General features: G+C 40.2%; 1 protein-coding gene and 1 long non-coding RNA gene across 2 annotated transcripts in view; one reads left to right on the top strand and one right to left on the bottom strand.

Moving 5' to 3' along the window:
* Nucleotides 1-453: 453 nt before the first annotated feature.
* On the top strand, nt 454-17,199 carry LOC107572765 (midnolin-like). Its single transcript, XM_016259203.1, has 7 exons — nt 454-1,016; nt 1,626-1,713; nt 1,934-1,996; nt 9,673-10,059; nt 10,524-10,614; nt 10,699-11,025; nt 16,646-17,199. Exons 1-7 carry the CDS (start codon nt 799-801, stop codon nt 16,903-16,905), a joined length of 1,434 nt encoding a protein of 477 aa, XP_016114689.1. The 5' UTR covers nt 454-798; the 3' UTR covers nt 16,906-17,199.
* The window catches only part of LOC107572766 (uncharacterized), a 20,977-nt gene continuing 5,449 nt past the window's right edge, over nt 4,061-19,588 (bottom strand). The window contains exon 3 of the long non-coding RNA XR_001607395.1: nt 4,061-4,218. This is a non-coding gene — a long non-coding RNA (uncharacterized lncRNA). The remainder of the gene's footprint in view (nt 4,219-19,588) is intronic.

Below are 19,588 nucleotides of genomic sequence, written 5' to 3'. Positions count from 1 at the left end.
GTGTGTGTGTATATGTGTGTGTGTGTGTGTGTGTGTATATATATACATACATATGTAATATTCATGTATTGCTCTTTTGTTGGTTCTGATTACTTCTATTGTCATCATTTGTAAGTCACTTTGGATAAAAGCGTCTAAATAACTAAATGTGAAATTTAAAATAAAATGTTATTATGTTGTCATTACAGGAAAGCCGGTGTTAAAATCCAAGATTAAAATGTTTTACTGGAATGTTTTACTCTCAGCTGTTATGAATGCACAGCGGGAAGGGGCGTGGCCGTTCTCTCTTCGCTTCTCTGATTGGTCACGTCAACTATTACCGCAGAGGACAGGGTGGGTGGGCGGAGCCTGCGTGCATGTGGCTGTTACGAGCGGACAGCTGATTGGCTGACACGACGAAGGCAAGCGTATCCTTTAACGCCATTGGTTGTTTGTGGCGGTGGGCGGGATCTTTCGGCTGAGCTTCGTAACAAATGTAGACGCAGCAGCTGCGCTGCACAGAAGACCGAGCGATCGGCTTATAAACTAGAGCTGCGTTACGAGCTAAATAACGGGCATTTAAAAAAAAAAAAATTACATTCGGATCCTAACGGCCTGCTAATATTGATATTTTGGCGCGTTTCTGTGCGGATCGGCGGCCGTTATTGTAGCAGCGCGCGCGAGACGGTGGATTTACCTCAGAAAAACCGAACCGAACACCGCGGATATTTCACCGGAATATTACGTGTTTACGGCGAGCAGGAGAAGCGTTCGCCACACACCGTCACCCGCTCGGTTCACAGGTCACGGGGTTCTCGGATGGAGCGGAACACCGAGGCGCGGAGTCACGGATCGCGGTCCCGGTGTGAGGAGCTCCTCCGCGGCGACGCGTCCATGAGCGTATCGATCAGCTCCACCACCGGGAGCCGCTTCGAGCTGTCCGTTCCTCTGGAGGAGACCGTGGAGGGGCTCAACCGGAGACTGTCCGAGAAACTCCGGGTTCCGAGGGAGCGACTGCTGCTGCTGCACCGAGACACGTGAGTCAGTCCGGGATCCGGTCAAACTCCGCTGCGCTTGATTCGGAGTCGGTTCTGAATCGGTTCGTTTGGTCGATTCCTTTGGTTCTTTGAGTAATCTAGATCAGAACCTCAGGGCTGATGTCTAGCTCGAGGAGCGTGCACAATCCTGCGAGGGTTTTAAACTGGGTTTGGAGGAGAGTGTAACAGATTTAATTCGTCTCTCCACAAATTAAGGCCTTAAAAGGTTTTTAAATAAGATCAGAAAGTCTTTAATTCATAAATGCTGCATGCACTGCAACACAATGCTTTCCCAGGGCACATCATTTGAGATGCAAAATGGAGATATGAAGTCTGAGAAACTGAACAAAAGTGAGTTCATGCTTAAAACAAGAGCAAGCATCTGTGTGTGGGGAATACAACTGGTTTTCCTTTTAAATTAAGCCCATTTGCAGATCTGCATGTTTTTGTTTTAAGCTTAAACTCAAGTTTTGTGATCTTAAAGGAGAGTTAAGTTATTCAGTGTTTGGAGACGTGTTCAGAAAAGCAAAGAAACCATCTCATGCATGTGTCAGCCCTGGAGAAGTGCATGATGGGAAGTCTGAGGGACTGTGTGTTCTTCGTCCGCAGGAGGTTAAACTCGGGAAAGCTGCTGGATTTCGGTGTGGCTGACGGGAGCAGACTCACGCTGGTGCCCACGGTTGAAGCCGGACTGATGGTACAGAACTCTTCCTTCTCAGAAATCACAGGTTTATACATTTAAAGGCCTAAACTGAATGCTTTTGGCTGTGGTTATCATAGATGTAAGCTCCTCAGCTTTCAGTGACAACTCACTTTTTTCAGATCAAAATGGGTCACCTGTGAGATTTGCTTGCATCTCTGGTTTTTAAGATCTCATGCATGCATTGTGACGTTGTTGTTGTTGTGTGTGTTTGCAGTCGCAGTCGTGCCGCTCGGAGCAGTCGGTCCTGCAGGCGCTGGAGACGCTCTCAGACGCTCAGGTGAAGCTCTCGCTGCGGTCGCACACTTCCTCTTCTACCAGAACACACTCATTCACAAGAACTCACACAATCACTATTCTAATGAGTGTGCGTTTCCCACCAGCAGCTGTGAATATAACCAATGAAAGACGCCCACACGTGTGAACACGTACACAGGCACTCGTTCAGAATGAGCGGTGGGGGATTCTGGGTAAACGGCGGTAACGGGTCAGCGCTTTTCATGAATGTTCTTCAGTGTTATGAAGGGTTTGCGTGTAAGCAAATCAAGCGGCTGCTCTTTTGGCGACGAGTCGGTTTTCTGACACTCGCTATAAACGTGACATTTAACGTTTAACAGATCATTAACCTACGTGAACTACATTAGATAAGCAGAAACATTTCTATTTTTAAGTTTTAGCCCCTGCATGTGACACCTACATATGTGAAACCACATGTGCATATATTTCTCTGTGTGTGTGTGCGCTCCGCTCCTTCAGCGGGTCTGTGCGTCATTTTGGCAATGCTGAGCTGTGTGTGTGTGTGTGTGTGTGTGTGTGTGTGGTTAGACTGAAGAATGATGGATGATTTCCAAGAACAGACGCATGGCAGGCTCTTATTATAAGCGGCTCTGAATCTCATGAAACTCGTTTATCTGCTGTTAGATGTGGTTGGTGATGCTGCAGGTATTTTTAGCCTGGAAATGCTCCTGTGAAGTGTGTTAGAACGGCCTGACGCTCAACCTGTCTATGTGTCTAGACCACCGTGTGTGTGTGTGCTTCAGGAAGTTTGTTTTTGTCAGGTTTGAGCATGTTTTTCTCCGTCTGGTATTTTCTGAATGAAGCAGGTCTCACATTGAAAACAAACCGTCTTAATGCATTCATCCGTGCATTTTTTTCAATATTGTTGTTTACTTTGAAACCTTTAATCAAGCTGTTGTAAGCTGCTCTTCCTGTGGCGGGACACACTTGATGTCTCTGATGAATGCCGGTTCAGTCAGTCGCATTCAGATCTGCTTCCATTTCAGTATAAACGCTGCAAAAAATGATTTTCTTACGCAGTATTTTTGTATTGTTTTCCAGCACAAATATCTAAACATTGTTAAATCAAGATACATTTATTGGAGACGCAAAATTACGTTAATTTTTATATTTTAATGTAGCAAAATGAAGTGAGTTTTTGCTTAAAACTAAAAAAAATATTTTCCAACATGCTCAGAAAAAAACTTTATTATAAAAAAAAAAATTTGTTTTAAATCTGATTCCATTGGCAGGTATTTGTTCTTGTTTTTAGCGAAAACTCACTTCATTGTGATACATTTTTCAGAGAAAATGTAACGTCTTGAGTTATTTTTGTTTCTTGATTTAAGAATGTTTAAATATTTGTACTGCAAATCAAGACACAAGTCCTTTTTCACAGTGCAGTGCTGACTTTTCACAATCCAATCTAGTCCTGTCCCACTTTTTCTTTTCTCATTTTTAGCCATTTCATTCTGAAATCCATCACGATACCGCAGTGAATTAACATTAATATCTGCTTAGTCTGCTCCATCCTCATGGTTTTCATCCAGGTCCTGTGGTCCTGTTTATCACTCACGGTGATTGTAAGGATCCTCCAGTGTCGTCTTGCTGTCGAGGGCATCTCTGACCGTTCCCTTCAGCGTGATTGGAAATCATTTGCTCTTAATAGCTCTGTGCGTGAGGGAGCAGACCTGCGGCTCAATAGCGCTTCAGACAGAAGATGCTCTCCTAGCCGCTTCAGCATTGATCCGTGGATGCGGAATGTGGCAGCTATCGGGAGGATGAGGAATATGTTTACCGACCGTCTCCGCCGTGGGATATGTGGGGTTTTTCGGTTGTTTGAGGGAAAATGCCACCTGAAAGCATCTGCTTTGTTATTACTGAGAACCTTTAACATCCTGGGGCCAGTTGTTCAAAAGGTTTAGTCTGGATCAGAATGACCTGGATTTGGAAAGCCCATGTTTTGCGATCCAGGATCAGGTCACCCGTCTTACTTTAGTGCTAGTTTTTCAAAGCAAAATTGGATTTGCACCCTGATGCAGATACACACTTTTTCAGATTTACAAATCTGGATTACTAGTGCTCTACGGAGCGCCTAAAAGTGATGGAAACAAATACCAATGTTTTGCATTGCATTTACACACATAACTACTTCTGACTGCTCCATCTCTGATGATTGTGCCAATGTAGTTTACAATCAGTGATTAAAAAAACAACTTTAACTAACTATAATATTTTTGTATTTGGACCAGTTTTTGTCAATTTTTGTTCCTGAAATCCACCCTTCTTCTGCGATCAGAATTATAAAGTATCCCAATCTTACAAAAACGTTTTGAACAACACAAACTCAGGATTCAATCCAGATCAAAACCAAGTTCGGATTTTGTGATCTAATCTGAGTTCAGAAACTTTTTTTTTTTGTTTTTTTTTTTTGAACAACCCAGTTTCAAGATTATATCCCATCTGATCAGATTACTTTTGAACAACTGGTCCCTGGAATCTTTCAAACGCACAAAAGGTTCTTTAGGGAAACGATTATTCAAATATTCTTCACACTAAGAAACATATGATTGGAGCTGTTTACCGAAAGGTTCTTTGGGAAATCAAAAATGGCACCTTTATTTTCAAGAGTGAACTCCAAAGATCTTATTGCAAGCTGGCAACATTTCTGGGGGAAAAGGCATTTAATTACTCATTTGACTTTACTAATTTGTCATAATAGTGCTTGGATTTGTTTCAGTGTAAAAAGGGAGCACTGCACTGCAAAAACTCAGTATTTATGGTTTTTCCAGTACAAATATCTGACCATTCTTAAATCAAGATATATGTGTCCCTGCAGCACAAAAGCAGTGTTGAGTCGCTGGGGGATATTTGTAGCAATAGCCAACAATACATTGTATGGGTCACAATTATACATTTCTCTTTTATGCCAAAAATCATTAGGATATTAAGTAAAGATCATGTTCCATGAAGATATTTTGTAAATGTCCTACCGTAAATATATCAAAACTTAATGTTTGATTAGTAATATGCATTGCTAAGAACTTCATTTGAACAACTTTAAAGATGATTTTCTCAATATTTAGATTTTTTTGCACCCTCAGATTCCAGATTTTCAAATATTGTCCGATCCTAACAAACCATACATCAATGGAGAGATTATTTATTTAGCTTTCAGATGATGTATAAATCTCTATTTCAGAAAATTGACCCTTAAGACTGGTTTTGTGCTCCAGGGTCTCACATTTACTTAAGAAGCAAAATTACTTAAAATATTATGTTTTGTTTTCTGAAAAAAAAAAAAAAGTATCAAAGTTAAATGGTTTTTGTTTAAAACAAGATTTTTTTCCCCTCCCATATCATAAAATTTCACTTAATGTTTTGTTTGAAAGGACATTGAAGGGTTTAAGTAATAGTTGTTAGTTTTGTTGGTATTAGAACCGTAACCGGTTAAGTGCGATCAGAAGCAGGAAGATCTCTTTAAATGAGGCTGTGATGTTCTGAGAAGCAGAGCCTCGTCGTTAGCTGTTTCTCGCTCTGACTCTGCGTCTGCTGAGGGGCAGAATCACTCGAGGCGCTTCTGTGAGTCAGGAGTGTGTTAGTTTGGGGGTTTTGTGAAGTCGCTCGTATCTCGCTCACTCATCTGCATACCAGCCGCTCTGATGTACAGTAAACCGCTCTAAACCGGACTCCTCAGGCTGGTGCTGTGAGCATATCTGATTAGTTTACGTTTTACTAAAAGTTTCCGTTTTAGTAATTTTGTTGCGTTTTTGTTTTTTTGTAAATGTCAATAGTTTTTATTTCAGTTTTACTTATTTTAGTACATTAAAGTAAATGAAAATGAGAGATCTTTGTGTTCGATTAAAATAGCAGAGATATATAAAAAATAGTAACGTGTGTGTGTGTGCGCACATGCTGCTGAGGGGCAGAATCACTCGAGGCGCTTCTGTGAGTCAGGAGTGTGTTAGTTTGGGGGTTTTGTGAAGTCGCTCGTATCTCGCTCTCTCATCTGCATACCAGCCGCTCTGATGTACAGTAAACCGCTCTAAACCGGACTCCTCAGGCTGGTGCTGTGAGCATATCTGATTAGTTTACGTTTTACTAAAAGTTTCCGTTTTAGTAATTTTGTTGCGTTTTTGTTTTTTTGTAAATGTCAATAGTTTTTATTTCAGTTTTACTTATTTTAGTACATTAAAGTAAATGAAAATGAGAGATCTTTGTGTTCGATTAAAATAGCAGAGATATATAAAAAATAGTAACGTGTGTGTGTGCGCACATATATATATATATATATATATATATATATGTGTGTATGTTTGTTTTGGTTAACTATAATAACCCTGGTTTGTGTTAGTTCTCAATGCATGAACTACAGTCTGCATGCTGTAGAAGTGGTGTTCATGTTAAAGTATGTGAACGGATGAATGCATACTGTGATGTGGCGTTCTCTGCTTGTTGGTTTGTTGTGACGCATCAGTTGTGTTGCACTGCTTTACAAAGTACCAGCCCACAGTTTCTGAGAATGAAGTTCCCCAGACTGCTGTGCTGCTGGTCTTCACCCACTCCGGTGACTGATATCAGCGTCACACGGGCCCGCTTCAGTTCCCGAGCCCAGCACACAACACGGGACCCTTCAGGGCTCCACTCATTCTTATCACTGCTCGCTCTTTTGCGACTAACGCACAAGCTCATGATTTGGTCGCAATATTTTTTATTTTTTTGCGCTACAACATGAGATTAATCAATGCATGGTGACTTTTATCATAGTTTATAGTTATATGGAAACTAGGGATATGCCAGTATCAAATGTTCGTGTTGCGATTAATTGCTAATGCTTTCATCACGGTATACGGTATTATCACGATATTGGAATTTAGTTTTAAAAAGTGCTGTCATAATACAGTGTAACAGGTTTAATAACTTTTCTTACAACAAACATAACTGAACATTTAAATGCAGCAATTAAATAAAGCAATACAGAAAAATTTATAAAGTTAAGTTGTACACAGATTAAAGTGCAAAAGAACTATAAAGACCAATAGCTATCACTTTACAATAAGACCTCATTAGTTAACCTTAGATAATGCATTAACATTCACAATCAGCAATAGCTACATTTGCTACAGAAGTTATTAAGTTTTACTTCATGTTAGTGTTGCAACTTTAGATTTTAACAACATGTTATTAAATATTGGAATACCTAAGATTAATTAATGTTCAGAAGAGTTTTTCATTGGCAGTTTGTTAACTAATGAATTAACTAATGTTAACTAATGAAGCCCTAATGTAAAGTGTGACCGAACAATAAAGAATCAAAACACTTTCAAACAATATCTAGAGCATGTTGTAGTCCAGATTAAAATGTAAAAAAAGTTAGAAAATAAATAGCCTATTAAGTCTAAATATGTAAGTATTTGGCGCTGTGATGAACATCAGAGCAAACACACAAATCTGAATGGCTGTTTAAATAATTTAAACACGATTCAGATACAGAAAGTAGTGCAGCTGCTTTATTTACAGGGTTTCCAGGGTAACGGCTGCATTTAAATGAATTATTATTATTATTATTATTATTTCTGCAGTTTAGCTTCATCTGCTGTCAGAGAGTGAAAGTGCGCTTTTCTCCAGAGCGTCTCTCACGTGTTCCGCCGTGTGCTTCTCGTCCGCGCTTGTTTACATCAGAGTGCGCGCGCGTCTCTCACGCAGCATACAGCGCTGTTGTGCATTCTGACCAGTTGATGGGAAAAGCATTCTTAAAATGCATTCAAAATTCGGAATAATTTGTAATATATAATTATTCACGGTATTTAGAAGTGCCCACGATAACAATATCGTGCATATTCATTACCGTGATATATCGTGTTACCGAATACCGGCACAAGTCTAATGGAAACGAAAGTGGTTAACATTCAACCCGTTCATTTTCATCAGTAGCCTATTTGTGCCTATTTTGATTTTGTGAACCGGAGATCCTCTTTTGCCGTGTTATAAGCCGGGCTTCGGACGCTTTCACTTTCGAGTTCGCGATCATCTCGTCACGTTTTACGAGAAAAGATAATTGTCTGTTTTGCTTGCATACATCTACACACCTTTCACTTTTTAAGACTAAAACGAACTATGGATTCACTGTTATTCTCAATTTAAGAGCACAACAACAATAAAACGGTAGGATACAATGATAAACTAGCTTACAAAACGTTTATTAACAAAAACGAATAAGATGAGGCATGGCACACACCGCATGCTGTATTATACACCGACTAATAAATTACAGAAAGACTGAGGAATGTGGTTTGGGCGATGCATGTGAAACCTCAGCGCTGCTGGTATCTGAATCAGAGTCTGGGATGTTGGTTTCTCTGGTTTGCTAGTGCTCTACTGATGCGATCTTACACTGATACACAGTAGCTATGTTTCCATCACCCTGCTTTTATGCACAGTTTGAAGTTTCTCATTTTAAAGTGTAATGCAAAGCCAAATTTTTAATAACAATCCCTTAATTCGCAAAAAAGCTTACTTGCGCTCTCTTGAGGTGGTTTTTGACTTGTGAGAAAGAGGTTCAATGTGAATAATGGGAGATGGAAACGCATCTGAAATATTATTTTGGCCATTCTGACATGCCTGAGCAAAGTCTGTTGCCAAAGTATTTCTGTATATGTGTCTCCCAGAACGGTCTCGCACGACTGCAGGCATCCAATGCAATGAACGCATTTATTGTTTGGCTGCTCGCTCTGAGCTGCGAGTAATTTATAAAATATGAAAGTGATTATATTCAGTGGCTTCTCCTACTTGCTTAGTGATATTCAGTGCCAGTTTATCAGGAAGTGATGATTTGTTCTCTTTGACTCGTCGGATGGAAACGGTGCTTTATTCGCAAATGTTTTATGCGATATTCCAATTTTGCGCACAAGTTAAATTCGCAACTTTGGATGCAAACCCGGCTTGTGACTCTTAATCTTACAATTTTGCATCAGTGCGTTACACTTTTGTACCTGTGTTTGTTTTGATTGTGTGCATTCACAGGTTCACAGACAAAAGAGAAGCGAATGGGTATCGAAACCGTTTCAGTCGTGATCTCATTATTCCAGTTTGAGGTGTATTTAATATCAGGAGGCGGTTCTGCAAAACTGATGTTCTTATTCTTTATTTTTTATTTTTTCAATACCAGTATCTAAGCTTTTTTGTTTTATTTAGTTACATTGACTTGATGCGCGATGACATAAGATGTCATAAAATGAAATTAAAATTAATATAAAAATATCTGCAAATGGGGTCAGAAAAATAAACACAGCCCAGTATTATTTTCATCTTGTTGTCCAGTATAAATATCTAAACATCCTTAAATCAAGATGCGTTTACTGGAGATTTTTGTTTTCTGAGAAAATGGAATCAGAAAAATAATCTTGTTTTCCCTTTGAATTAAGTTTACTTTTCTGTCCCCATTGGTAGGTATTCGTTCTTGTTTTAAGCATAAACTCACTCACTTTATTAAATTTCTCAGAAAACTAGATGTCTTGTCTGATTTCATTTTGCTTCTCTAGTTAATGCATAAGTAAGAAGAATGATTTTTGCAGTGATGTCGATACCCGTTTGATTGTCAGAGTCAGAAGATGACATGTGCTACTAAATTAAACATACAAGTCTCATTAACGTCTGTTAATCATCTCGTTTGGTGTGCAGGTCAGTGACTTCCTGTCGGGACGGTCCCCGCTGACCCTTGCCCTGCGTGTGGGCGATCACATGATGTTTGTGCAGCTCCAGTTGGCAGCTCAGGCATCTGGAGGACAGCCATCCCTTTCCAGGGGTCCTACGGGCCCCAGCGAGATGCATACAGGGGCCGTCAGCAGTGGAAACCCCTCAGACTCACAGCAGCGGGAAGTCTTCTCTGCCCCGCCCTCATCTCAGGATCGCCACGCCCACAGCGCTCCAAGCTCCGCCCCTGCTCTTCACTCGCAGCATGTTTGCCACGCCCACAGCCCTCAAAGCCCCGCCCCTGCTCTTCACTCGCAGCATGTTTGCCACGCCCACAGCCCTCAAAGCCCCGCCCCTGCTCCGCCCTGCATTCAGGTAAGACATGACTGTAGAGCTGCTCCAGTCTTTCCTGTCAAACTGTTTTATTCATCTTTTATTGTATTTGTTTTATAATGCAAAATGTTTTATAATGCAAAAATATTGGCCTTAAATAGGCAGCGGTAATGTGTTACAGTGGATTAGCAATAAATGTTTAAATGAACATTCTCACAAGTATAGAAACGGCACTAAAAAAATTAAATGTTAAAAGGGTGAAAGTTCTTCTAAAAATAGAAATAAATCTAGTCTGATAGCAGCACTTACTAACTCTTGTCTTTGTCTCGTAACCGTGTAAACATTGTGAATTCAACAAGCTCTAACATTTTAAAAAATCTCATCAGAATGACTAAACCTTTAACTAAAATTAAAATGAAAACAATTAAAAATCTGATTTAAAATATTAACAAAAACTATAATAGTATATTAACGATTATTCATGATTTAATGATGATGAATTTCAGGCTGAAGGCAGCAGACAGCGATGCAAGCCCGGCGCCGTCATCGAGAGCCTGGTCAATCATTCGCCGGGAGTTTTCTCAGGAACCTTCTCAGGTAAAGTGTGGCTTCATCAGGAGAATTACAGCATAACAAGCGTCTGGTCTCGACCTCACGCTGACCTCTGCCCTCTGACCTCAGGTACTCTACACCCCACCTGTCAGGACAGCAGCGGGGGTCCTCGCCGCGACGTCAGCACCATCCTGCAGATCCTCAACGACCTGCTGAGCGCCACACGGCTTTACCAGAGATCTCCTTCCACGCTGACGCACCTCCGCTGCCCTCCGACCTCACACACACCTCCACCCTCGCCGACCTCAGACACACACACACCTCCACCCTCACCTACCTCAGACACACACACACCTCCGACCTCAGACACACACACATCTCCGACCTCACACACACCTCCACCCTCAACTACCTCAGACCGGCCACAGCCACATGCACACCTGCGCAGGCCCTCCGGTGAGTGTGTGTCTGAGAGAGTGTGTTTTTTTGTGTGAGTGTGTGTTTTTGTGTGAGTGTGTGTGTTTTTGTGTGCGTGTGTGTGTTTTTGTGTGAGAGTGTGTGTGTCTGAGAGAGTGTGTTTTTGTGAGAGTGTGTTAAGGATGGAACGATTACCGGTTTCACAAAATGCCGACGGTTAGTATTACCATTTAAAATGTAATTATCATCAAAACCGTGTTTGATTATCGCGCTTTTGAAAACTGGTGGTAAATCCTGTCCTGTCCAGCCAGCATCAGTGTGACGCAGAAGCAGCGTGCAGTGTTGTTGTTGTTGTCGTTGTTGTTGTTGTTTTGCACGAGAGGAAATGTCGGAAGGCAGTGACAGCGCTCGGGAGATTTTTCAGCCATCTAAGAGAACCAAATCGGTGGTCTGGTCGTATTTGGGCTTTTACAAGAGTCCTGAAGGCAGTTTAATGGAGGACGGTCACCCTGTCTGCCGATCTTGCAAGAAGAAAGTCGCTGCAAAAGCGGGAAACGCATCATATTTGCTCCGTCATCTTCGTGAGCACCTCCCACTGTTATATAGCGAATGCAAGGTAAGGTTTACCTCAATACCAAAACTAACTGGGCAAATAATTGGACTAAAAATATTGATTAGAGATTAAATATTTCGTTATCTCGCTTGTTTAACGCAAAGCTTCCGCGAAGAAAAGTTCTCAGCAAGTGGCTTTGAGCCAAGATGAACGTACGTTCAAACTATCAGGTTGACATTTAGAGGATAATGTATTGTATATTCATAGTTAACTTATTACATTAATTTTTTTTGTTTACCTAAAATAATATATAAATACGGGGATATGAAATATTGAATTGAGATTAATGTTTTGAAATCTTACCCGTTTATAAATCCATTATGAACAGCGTACAAAACAATCGTCAGGACAATATGATCACGACAGCAAAATTATAGTAGTATTAATACTAAATTCCTCTGATTTCATTTTCAATACAATCAAAAACTGAGACGGCAAGCTGCATTTGAATGAAACGAGAGAGCGCGTCTGTGCCTCTGCAGTGATGCAAGAGACATGCGGCGACTTCCAAACACAAGTGAGCATCCCTATGCCCTACTCCCTTCGCAGAGCCCTTGAGGTGTGTTCTTTGAAGGGTGCAGGGCATTACTGTCTCGTAGAAGCGTCTGAAACTCTCTCGGCGAAGGGAATAACTGACCAAATACCTTAACAACACTGCGCGTGCGTCCAGCATTCAGTACTCCATCAGTTGTTGCAAATAAATATTTATTATTATTATTTTATTCAAACATTTGTCTAATTGTGTCTTATTTACTATTAAACGTTTTCAAACTAAACTTGCTTACACTACCGTCTTAAATCATATTTCTATCACTGACGAAAAATGTTGTCTTGCATTAAAATAGACTAATTTAATTAGCCTGTTCTATTTATGTTTGTATGTGAACTCGAAATCAACCCCAACTTTGCTTTTAAAAGCATCACAAGATCTCCTAACCGAAGATCACATGATCTTCAAGTGAATTATTATTATTATTATTATTATTATTATTATTATTATTATTAGGGCTTCATGTTAATGTTCATTTAATGTTTATGCAAAAAAAAAGTGCATATAGCTGCTAATTGTATTAGTTGTTTGTTTTTCAAATATAAAACTTATTGAAATGTTTTCAGTGTGTGTATCAGTTCTTTTTGAACGGTTTCATCTAATTTGAACAAAACCGTGATAATATTGATAACCGTGATAACTTTGGTCACTATAATCGTGATATGAAATTTTCATACCGTTACATCCCTAGAGTGTGTGTGTGTGTGTTAGTGTGTTTTTGTGTGAGAGTGTGTTTTTGTGTGAGAGTGTGTTTTTGTGTGTGAGAGTGTGTTTTTGTGTGTGTGTGTGTGTGTGTGTTTGTGTGTGACAGAGTGTGTGTGTGTGACAGAGTGTGTGTGTGACAGAGTGTGTGTGTGACAGAGTGTGTGTGTGACAGAGTGTGTGTGTGACAGAGTGTGTGTGTGACAGAGTGTGTGTGTGACAGAGTGTGTGTGTGACAGAGTGTGTGTGTGACAGAGTGTGTGTGTGACAGAGTGTGTGTGTGACAGAGTGTGTGTGTGACAGAGTGTGTGTGTGACAGAGTGTGTGTGTGACAGAGTGTGTGTGTGACAGAGTGTGTGTGTGACAGAGTGTGTGTGTGACAGAGTGTGTGTGTGACAGAGTGTGTGTGTGTGTGTGTGACAGAGTGTGTGTGTGTGAGAGAGAGTGTGTGTGTGTGTGTGACAGAGTGTGTGTGTGTGACAGAGTGTGTGTGTGACAGAGTGTGTTTTTGTGAGTGTGTGTGAGAGATTCTGTGTGTGAGTGTGATTCCGTGTGTGTTTTCCTGGCAGCAATGCAAATGATCTGTGGTGAGAATTCATTGAGTTGCTGCAGACAGCTCTACATGCACACACAGGAAGGGGAAGTCATATTCTGACTCAAGAGTTTTTTCTAACTTTACACACTTCTCATTTTCTCTGATTCATTGCTCTGCGTGTGTTTGGTCATTTGTGTCTCGATCTGTAACATTCAGCATCAGATCAGATTTAATACAAACACACACTGCTTCATCAAATCTCAAACACACCTCTGAATCTGATTTGACAAGACGCTATGAAGAAATGATACACTCGTGCATCTGCAAACCATTACGCTGATGAACTAGAAGAATGTTTATTAACTGATTATTCTTTTTTAAATTCTTAATATTAGTAAAAATGATAATCATGTCACATGCAATACAGATTGTTTCAAAGCAGCTTCACAGAGAAAAACAGGAAAATTAATATTGTTTCATACAAATAAACGCATTAAAAACAAAAACTACTAAAGCACTGTGGGGGCGGGGCCTAAACAATGTGACATCACACTGCATGAGAATCAAAACGGCAGGCCTACTGAGACTGACTTGGTTTAAAGAGAATTAAAAAATGAGGAGTGGGTGGATTTTTATCAGGGCAGGGTGGTTGTGTTCACACACTGTCAACACACATTTATGTCCAAACACCATGTAAAAGTGGATTTTGCATAATAGGTGCCCTTTAAAATATGGTTATCTCACTGAAATGGCATGTTATAATGTTGTTTTACCGCTGCTCTGAATGAGACGAGAGCTCACAGAGGTCAGCCGCGGGTGTCACGCCGGGCTCTGGGCTTTCAGAGGGTCACGACCCCGTTAGTGAACATTAACCAGCCGCCGCTGACCTGACCTTACACACACACACACACACACACACACACACACACACGCACACTCTCTCTCTTATTTCGACTCGTCTCTTTCCCGCACACAGCCTTCATGAACAATGTGACATCACACTGCATGAGAATCAAAACGGCAGGCCTACTGAGACTGACTTGGTTTAAAGAGAATTAAAAAATGAGGAGTGGGTGGATTTTTATCAGGGCAGGGTGGTTGTGTTCACACACTGTCAACACACATTTATGTCCAAACACCATGTAAAAGTGGATTTTGCATAATAGGTGCCCTTTAAAATATGGTTATCTCACTGAAATGGCATGTTATAATGTTGTTTTACCGCTGCTCTGAATGAGACGAGAGCTCACAGAGGTCAGCCGTGGGTGTCACGCCGGGCTCTGGGCTTTCAGAGGGTCACGACCCCGTTAGTGAACATTAACCAGCCGCCGCTGACCTTACACACACACACACACACACACACACACACGCACACTCACTCTCTTATTTCGACTCGTGTCTTTCCAGCACACAGGCTTCATGAATTATTCAGCTTTGCTCAGGCACGCTCGGGCCCTCAGGGGCCTCCAGGAGTAATGTTGTTTTACCGCTGCTCTGAATGAGACGAGAGCTCACAGAGGTCAGCCGTGGGTGTCACGCCGGGCTCTGGGCTTTCAGAGGGTCACGACCCCGTTAGTGAACATTAACCAGCCGCCGCTGACCTTACACACACACACACACACCCACACCCACACACACACGCACACTCACTCTCTTATTTCGACTCGTGTCTTTCCAGCACACAGGCTTCATGAATTATTCAGCTTTGCTCGGGCCCTCAGGGGCCTCCAGGAGCCCCTCAGCATCTCGTCCCCGTGTGTGTTTAAGTGTGTGTGAGTGTGTGTGTGCGCGCGCAGTGGAAACATGCTGATGAAGCATCAGTGATTCATGGGTCAGCAGCTCTGGAAGGACAGTGCAGGTTACTCAGGAATCTCGTGAGCGCGCGGCTCGTATTTCAGTCCTGTTTTTAGGAGCATTGAGGCATTATTTGAGTTTAACTCTCATCACGGTTATGTGTCTGTTCCTCTGAGGTGATCTGAACGTGTTTCGTGAGGCTCGCTGCTGATCTGATGTTTGTTTGTTGTGAATGTAAAAGTGAAAGTGAGCATCAGCTCTTCCGGTCTTCGCATCTATCTTTTCTTCTGTAGACACGCGTTGTTTTAGTATCACTGACGTACTTTTTGTTGGATTTAGAATTGGTTTTTATTTTTATATAAAGTATTTCATTTATTGTTTTGTTGTTCGTAGTAAATCGTAGTAAAAACTATAATTATAAAATGCTCTATTTTTAAATAAACTAATTACTAAAAAAGCAACTTTTCTTAAAAGATTAATTTTATTTTTGAATAAAATATTAACTTTATATTTTTTATTTGTCTATTTTTACACACACACACACGTATAATAAACTATTTTATTTGTAATTGAATATACTTTATATAAAGTAAACTAAAATTTATATATTTTTATGAACTATAATTTTTTTTAAATTAAAGAATTTATTATCATGGAATTATTCATTCTCAATTGAATTGTTATAAATGTATAAATTTAATTTAATAAAGTAATTTTTGTCTTTTTTTATTGTTTTTTTCCCTTTTTAGGGAACACATTTAGTTTTTTTTCACATTTAGTTTGTTATTTTAGTACATCAAGTTAAACTAAATTAAAATAAAACAATAATCCCCGTGAAGCCGTGGTTTACAGTGAATTTATAACAGTTAAGGGGCGTTAGGTACGACGCGAAGCGGGTGAAGCCGTGGTTTACAGTGAATTTATAACAGTTAAGGGGCGTTAGGTACGACGCGAAGCGGAGCAAAACCCCGTAGCTGTTATAAATTCACTGTAAACCACGGCTTCACGGGGATTACTGCTTTTATAAAACACGGTTATTCACATATACGTAGCAAGGTTTCACAAAATAAAGCAGAGCAAATAAAGTGTAATGATATTAATAAACACAGTATTCTTCCACCAAACAATGTAGCTCCTCAGAAACAGTTGTGGTTGCTACAAAGTGGTTGCCGAGCAACACACAGACGTAAACAAAGGTGTGTGTTACTTTGTAGCGTCATTTACAACAGCTTCGAACACGGCTCAGCCAATCAGAGCCAAGCACCGGAGCTCTCCGCTTTATAATGAGAAATATTGACTTGGCAACTATCTTTTCAAATTCTTTTGTGTGTGTGTGTGTGTGTAGTTTTATTTGAGAGTAATAATAGCATGCTGAGTGCACAGACTCTGGCTGGTCTGTAGTGTAGGTGTCTCTGTTGTTGTTTGCGTATCGTCTGATTCGTCTCTCTGTCTCTCTCTCTGTCAGGAGAGCGTCTGCGGCAGACGGAGAATAAAGCCATGCGCTGTAAGGTGGAGCAGCTGCAGCTCTTACTGCAGCAGCGGCGTCTGCGGCGAAAGGTCCGGAGAGACACTCGCGGCCCGTATCACTGGATGACCCACCGCCAGAACCTGTCCAGCGACGCGTCGAGCCGGCCTGGAAACCCCACGGCCCGGCAGACATCAACCCGGAGTTTGTCGTGGTGTGACGGACGCAAGGATGAAAGCGCGACACGACCTGGGCATTAACGGCCGACTGACACGGTCCCTCAGGAGCCGCTCAATGCCTTCACGGTCGGTTTGCAGGGATTCTCAGTTCTCTTCACGGCTGTTCAAGCGCAGGATGTAGCATCTTCACATCAGGTGTTCAGCTCTGGTGCATGAGGTTTTGCACAGTTCATTTCTCTTGAGCATTATGGGATTGTACGTCAGTCAGACCGCTGATTATTTTCAGCCTGGATTTGGGCGAATCTCATGAAAACAGCTCATATTTCACCCCAGAATCAAATGAATATGTATATTTGTCATTTAAAGAAAATGAAGCCATAGATAATTATATATATAACTCTCATTTTAAATGGAAACAGTAAATCTAAAAATAAAAACCAAGTCTTATAATTAATAAATACTACGTTATAATTTATTATTACATTTATTAGTGAAAATAATTGATTTTTCATTGTCTATATTTTTAAATAAATGATAGTTTTTCTAAATTAATACCAACTTGTAGTCATTTTGGGGGTTTTGCCTCTTTGTATTTGTTTTTTATGCATTCTTGTTTCCGTTTCTGTTATATTTGTACATCAAGTAAAAAAAAAACTATAATATACTAAACTTTTATTCCTGCTAGTTGCCAAGGCAACATTTAAAATAAAAATTTGAAAGTTTATCTTGATGTACTAAAATACTTGCCATTAAAATAACGCTTAAATGCTAAAATAACTAACTAAATAAACAAAAAAAAATTTGACATTTATAAAAAAATCTAATCAAAATGACTAAACCTTTAACTAAAATTAAAATGAAAACCAAAAAAAATCTGATATAATTTTTATTTATTTCTATATATTTTTAATCGTGCTTAAAATAGGCTTTACTTCTTTATGAAAAATACCATAATTTTTTTCCCCGTTTAATTTTAGGATGAAATATGGCCTGGACATGTTTGGTGAGATTTAGCGGCTTTATTTCTGAAGAAAGAGTCGTAATGCAGCATTTTCTTGTGGATTATTACTGAAGTTCCTCTCAGACGGTAGCCAGTGTCTGTTTGCGAGTCTCAGACGCTGTCTGTGTGTTTCTCACGGACGAACCTCTGAGCGGGAGTCATTATGAAAGCTGAAGTAAAGCTGGTTTGCAGATTTGGTTCTTCTGCTGGACCGCGTGTGAAGGAAGAGGTTTGCTGAGCGTTGTTCAGTGGCCTTGTGTAATCTGTGAGGAACATTCCCTGAACTGCTGCAGAGTGTGGAATAACGTGTCTCTCTCTGAAGATCGAGGTCTGATCTCTGATGAGTGAAAGCGGTCTCTCTCAGAAACGCTCGGCATGAAGCAGGAGTCACGTTCATGTTTGTAGTACTACTTGAGCCCGTCGTCTTCAGAAAAGCGTGTAGCACATTCATACCACTGTATTAATTTATAAACTCGCCTGGTTACTGTGAAACATTCTGCGCTTTAGTTTTGTAACTTTTCTTTCTTCCTCAGGTTTGTGTTTTTGTTCTTAATGCTGGATGTGTTTCAGCTTTTGTCTTCTCCAGATGTTAACTGATGGACTGGAGTGCTGTGGATTACTGTGATGTTTTTATCAGCTCTCATTCTGACGGCACCCATTCACTGCAGAGCATCTGTTGCTGAGCCTGAAAACATGCAACAGCAACAATATTTACATGTATTCATTCAGCAGACGCTTTTATTCAAACTGACTTAGAAAAGAGGAACGAGTGATTAGTCGGTGCTGATGTGTTTGTCTGAAGCGCTGGTCTGGTCTAGACGGCGGGAGTCATGTGACGCTGCTGATGTTGACTGTGTTTATATCACAGGTGTGTTTGTCAGCCGTTGGCTTGATCTTCTCAGCGGTTTCACACTAAAGCAGGATCTGAAACAGAAACCCTGAGTCTGACATTTGGACACCTCACACACAAAAACAAGAGCGTGTCGTCGCTTCAAATTACTGCTGGTTCAGTATCATTCATATACTCTTATATAGGTTTCGCCAATTATTTTAAATTCTAGTTCTTAAAATGTAAACACTGTTTACACCTTTAAATTTAAAGTTCTAGTAGTTTGTTGTTTTGTCATTTTTATTTACTATTTATACAGTATTTATAAATTTTTAGTTATTATTTGGTTATGATTATTTTAGTACTCAAACGAAAAGGAGAAATGTTGCATTGGAAACTAGCTGGAAAAAAATGTAACATTTAATTTCAAGTCACAGAAATGTAATTTTTTTTTCTTTAATGGTTTTGGTTTTAGTTGGCAGTAATAACCCTGCTTCAGGAAAACACGAGGTAGATGAGCAGACACCGAATCCTTCCGTGTGTGAACGAGCAAACGCTCAGTAATTGTGGACGAACGTGGAACGACGCGTTACAAGTAACACAAGTTACGTCACGAGTAAAGTAACACATTACTGTTTAACTTGTAAGTAAATATCTGAGTTACTTTGTTTCCATGTGTTGAGTGACAGCTCTGGTGTTGCCATGGTGACAGAAATCAGGAGTCAGAGCAGAGCGTTGTGTGTGAACATGATCTTACTGTAGCTCTAGACTCAATATCAACATGTTTACTCATCTCACTGCACACAAACACATTCAGTGCTCCTCACAATCAATACAAACATTATATATGCAAACTCAGAATATTATACAAACCTGCAATAATTAAATGTGTTAAATAAGACAAATATTATGTATTTAATCCCATTTTATTAACC

Source organism: Sinocyclocheilus grahami, unplaced genomic scaffold (genome assembly GCF_001515645.1).
Source record: "Sinocyclocheilus grahami isolate Dianchi unplaced genomic scaffold, SAMN03320097.WGS_v1.1 scaffold1811.1, whole genome shotgun sequence".
Taxonomy (NCBI): Eukaryota; Metazoa; Chordata; class Actinopteri; order Cypriniformes; family Cyprinidae; genus Sinocyclocheilus; species Sinocyclocheilus grahami.
This window is presented reverse-complemented; position numbering and strand designations above follow the sequence as displayed.

Bases quoted from the DNA above. Each gene is read 5' to 3' on its own strand.
- LOC107572765 (XM_016259203.1), top strand. From the start codon at position 799: ATGGAGCGGAACACCGAGGCGCGGAGTCACGGATCGCGGTCCCGGTGT. The intron at 1,714-1,933 runs GTACAGAACTCT...GTGTGTTTGCAG, and splicing joins CGGTTGAAGCCGGACTGATG to TCGCAGTCGTGCCGCTCGGA. The intron at 10,615-10,698 runs GTAAAGTGTGGC...CTCTGACCTCAG, and splicing joins TTTCTCAGGAACCTTCTCAG to GTACTCTACACCCCACCTGT.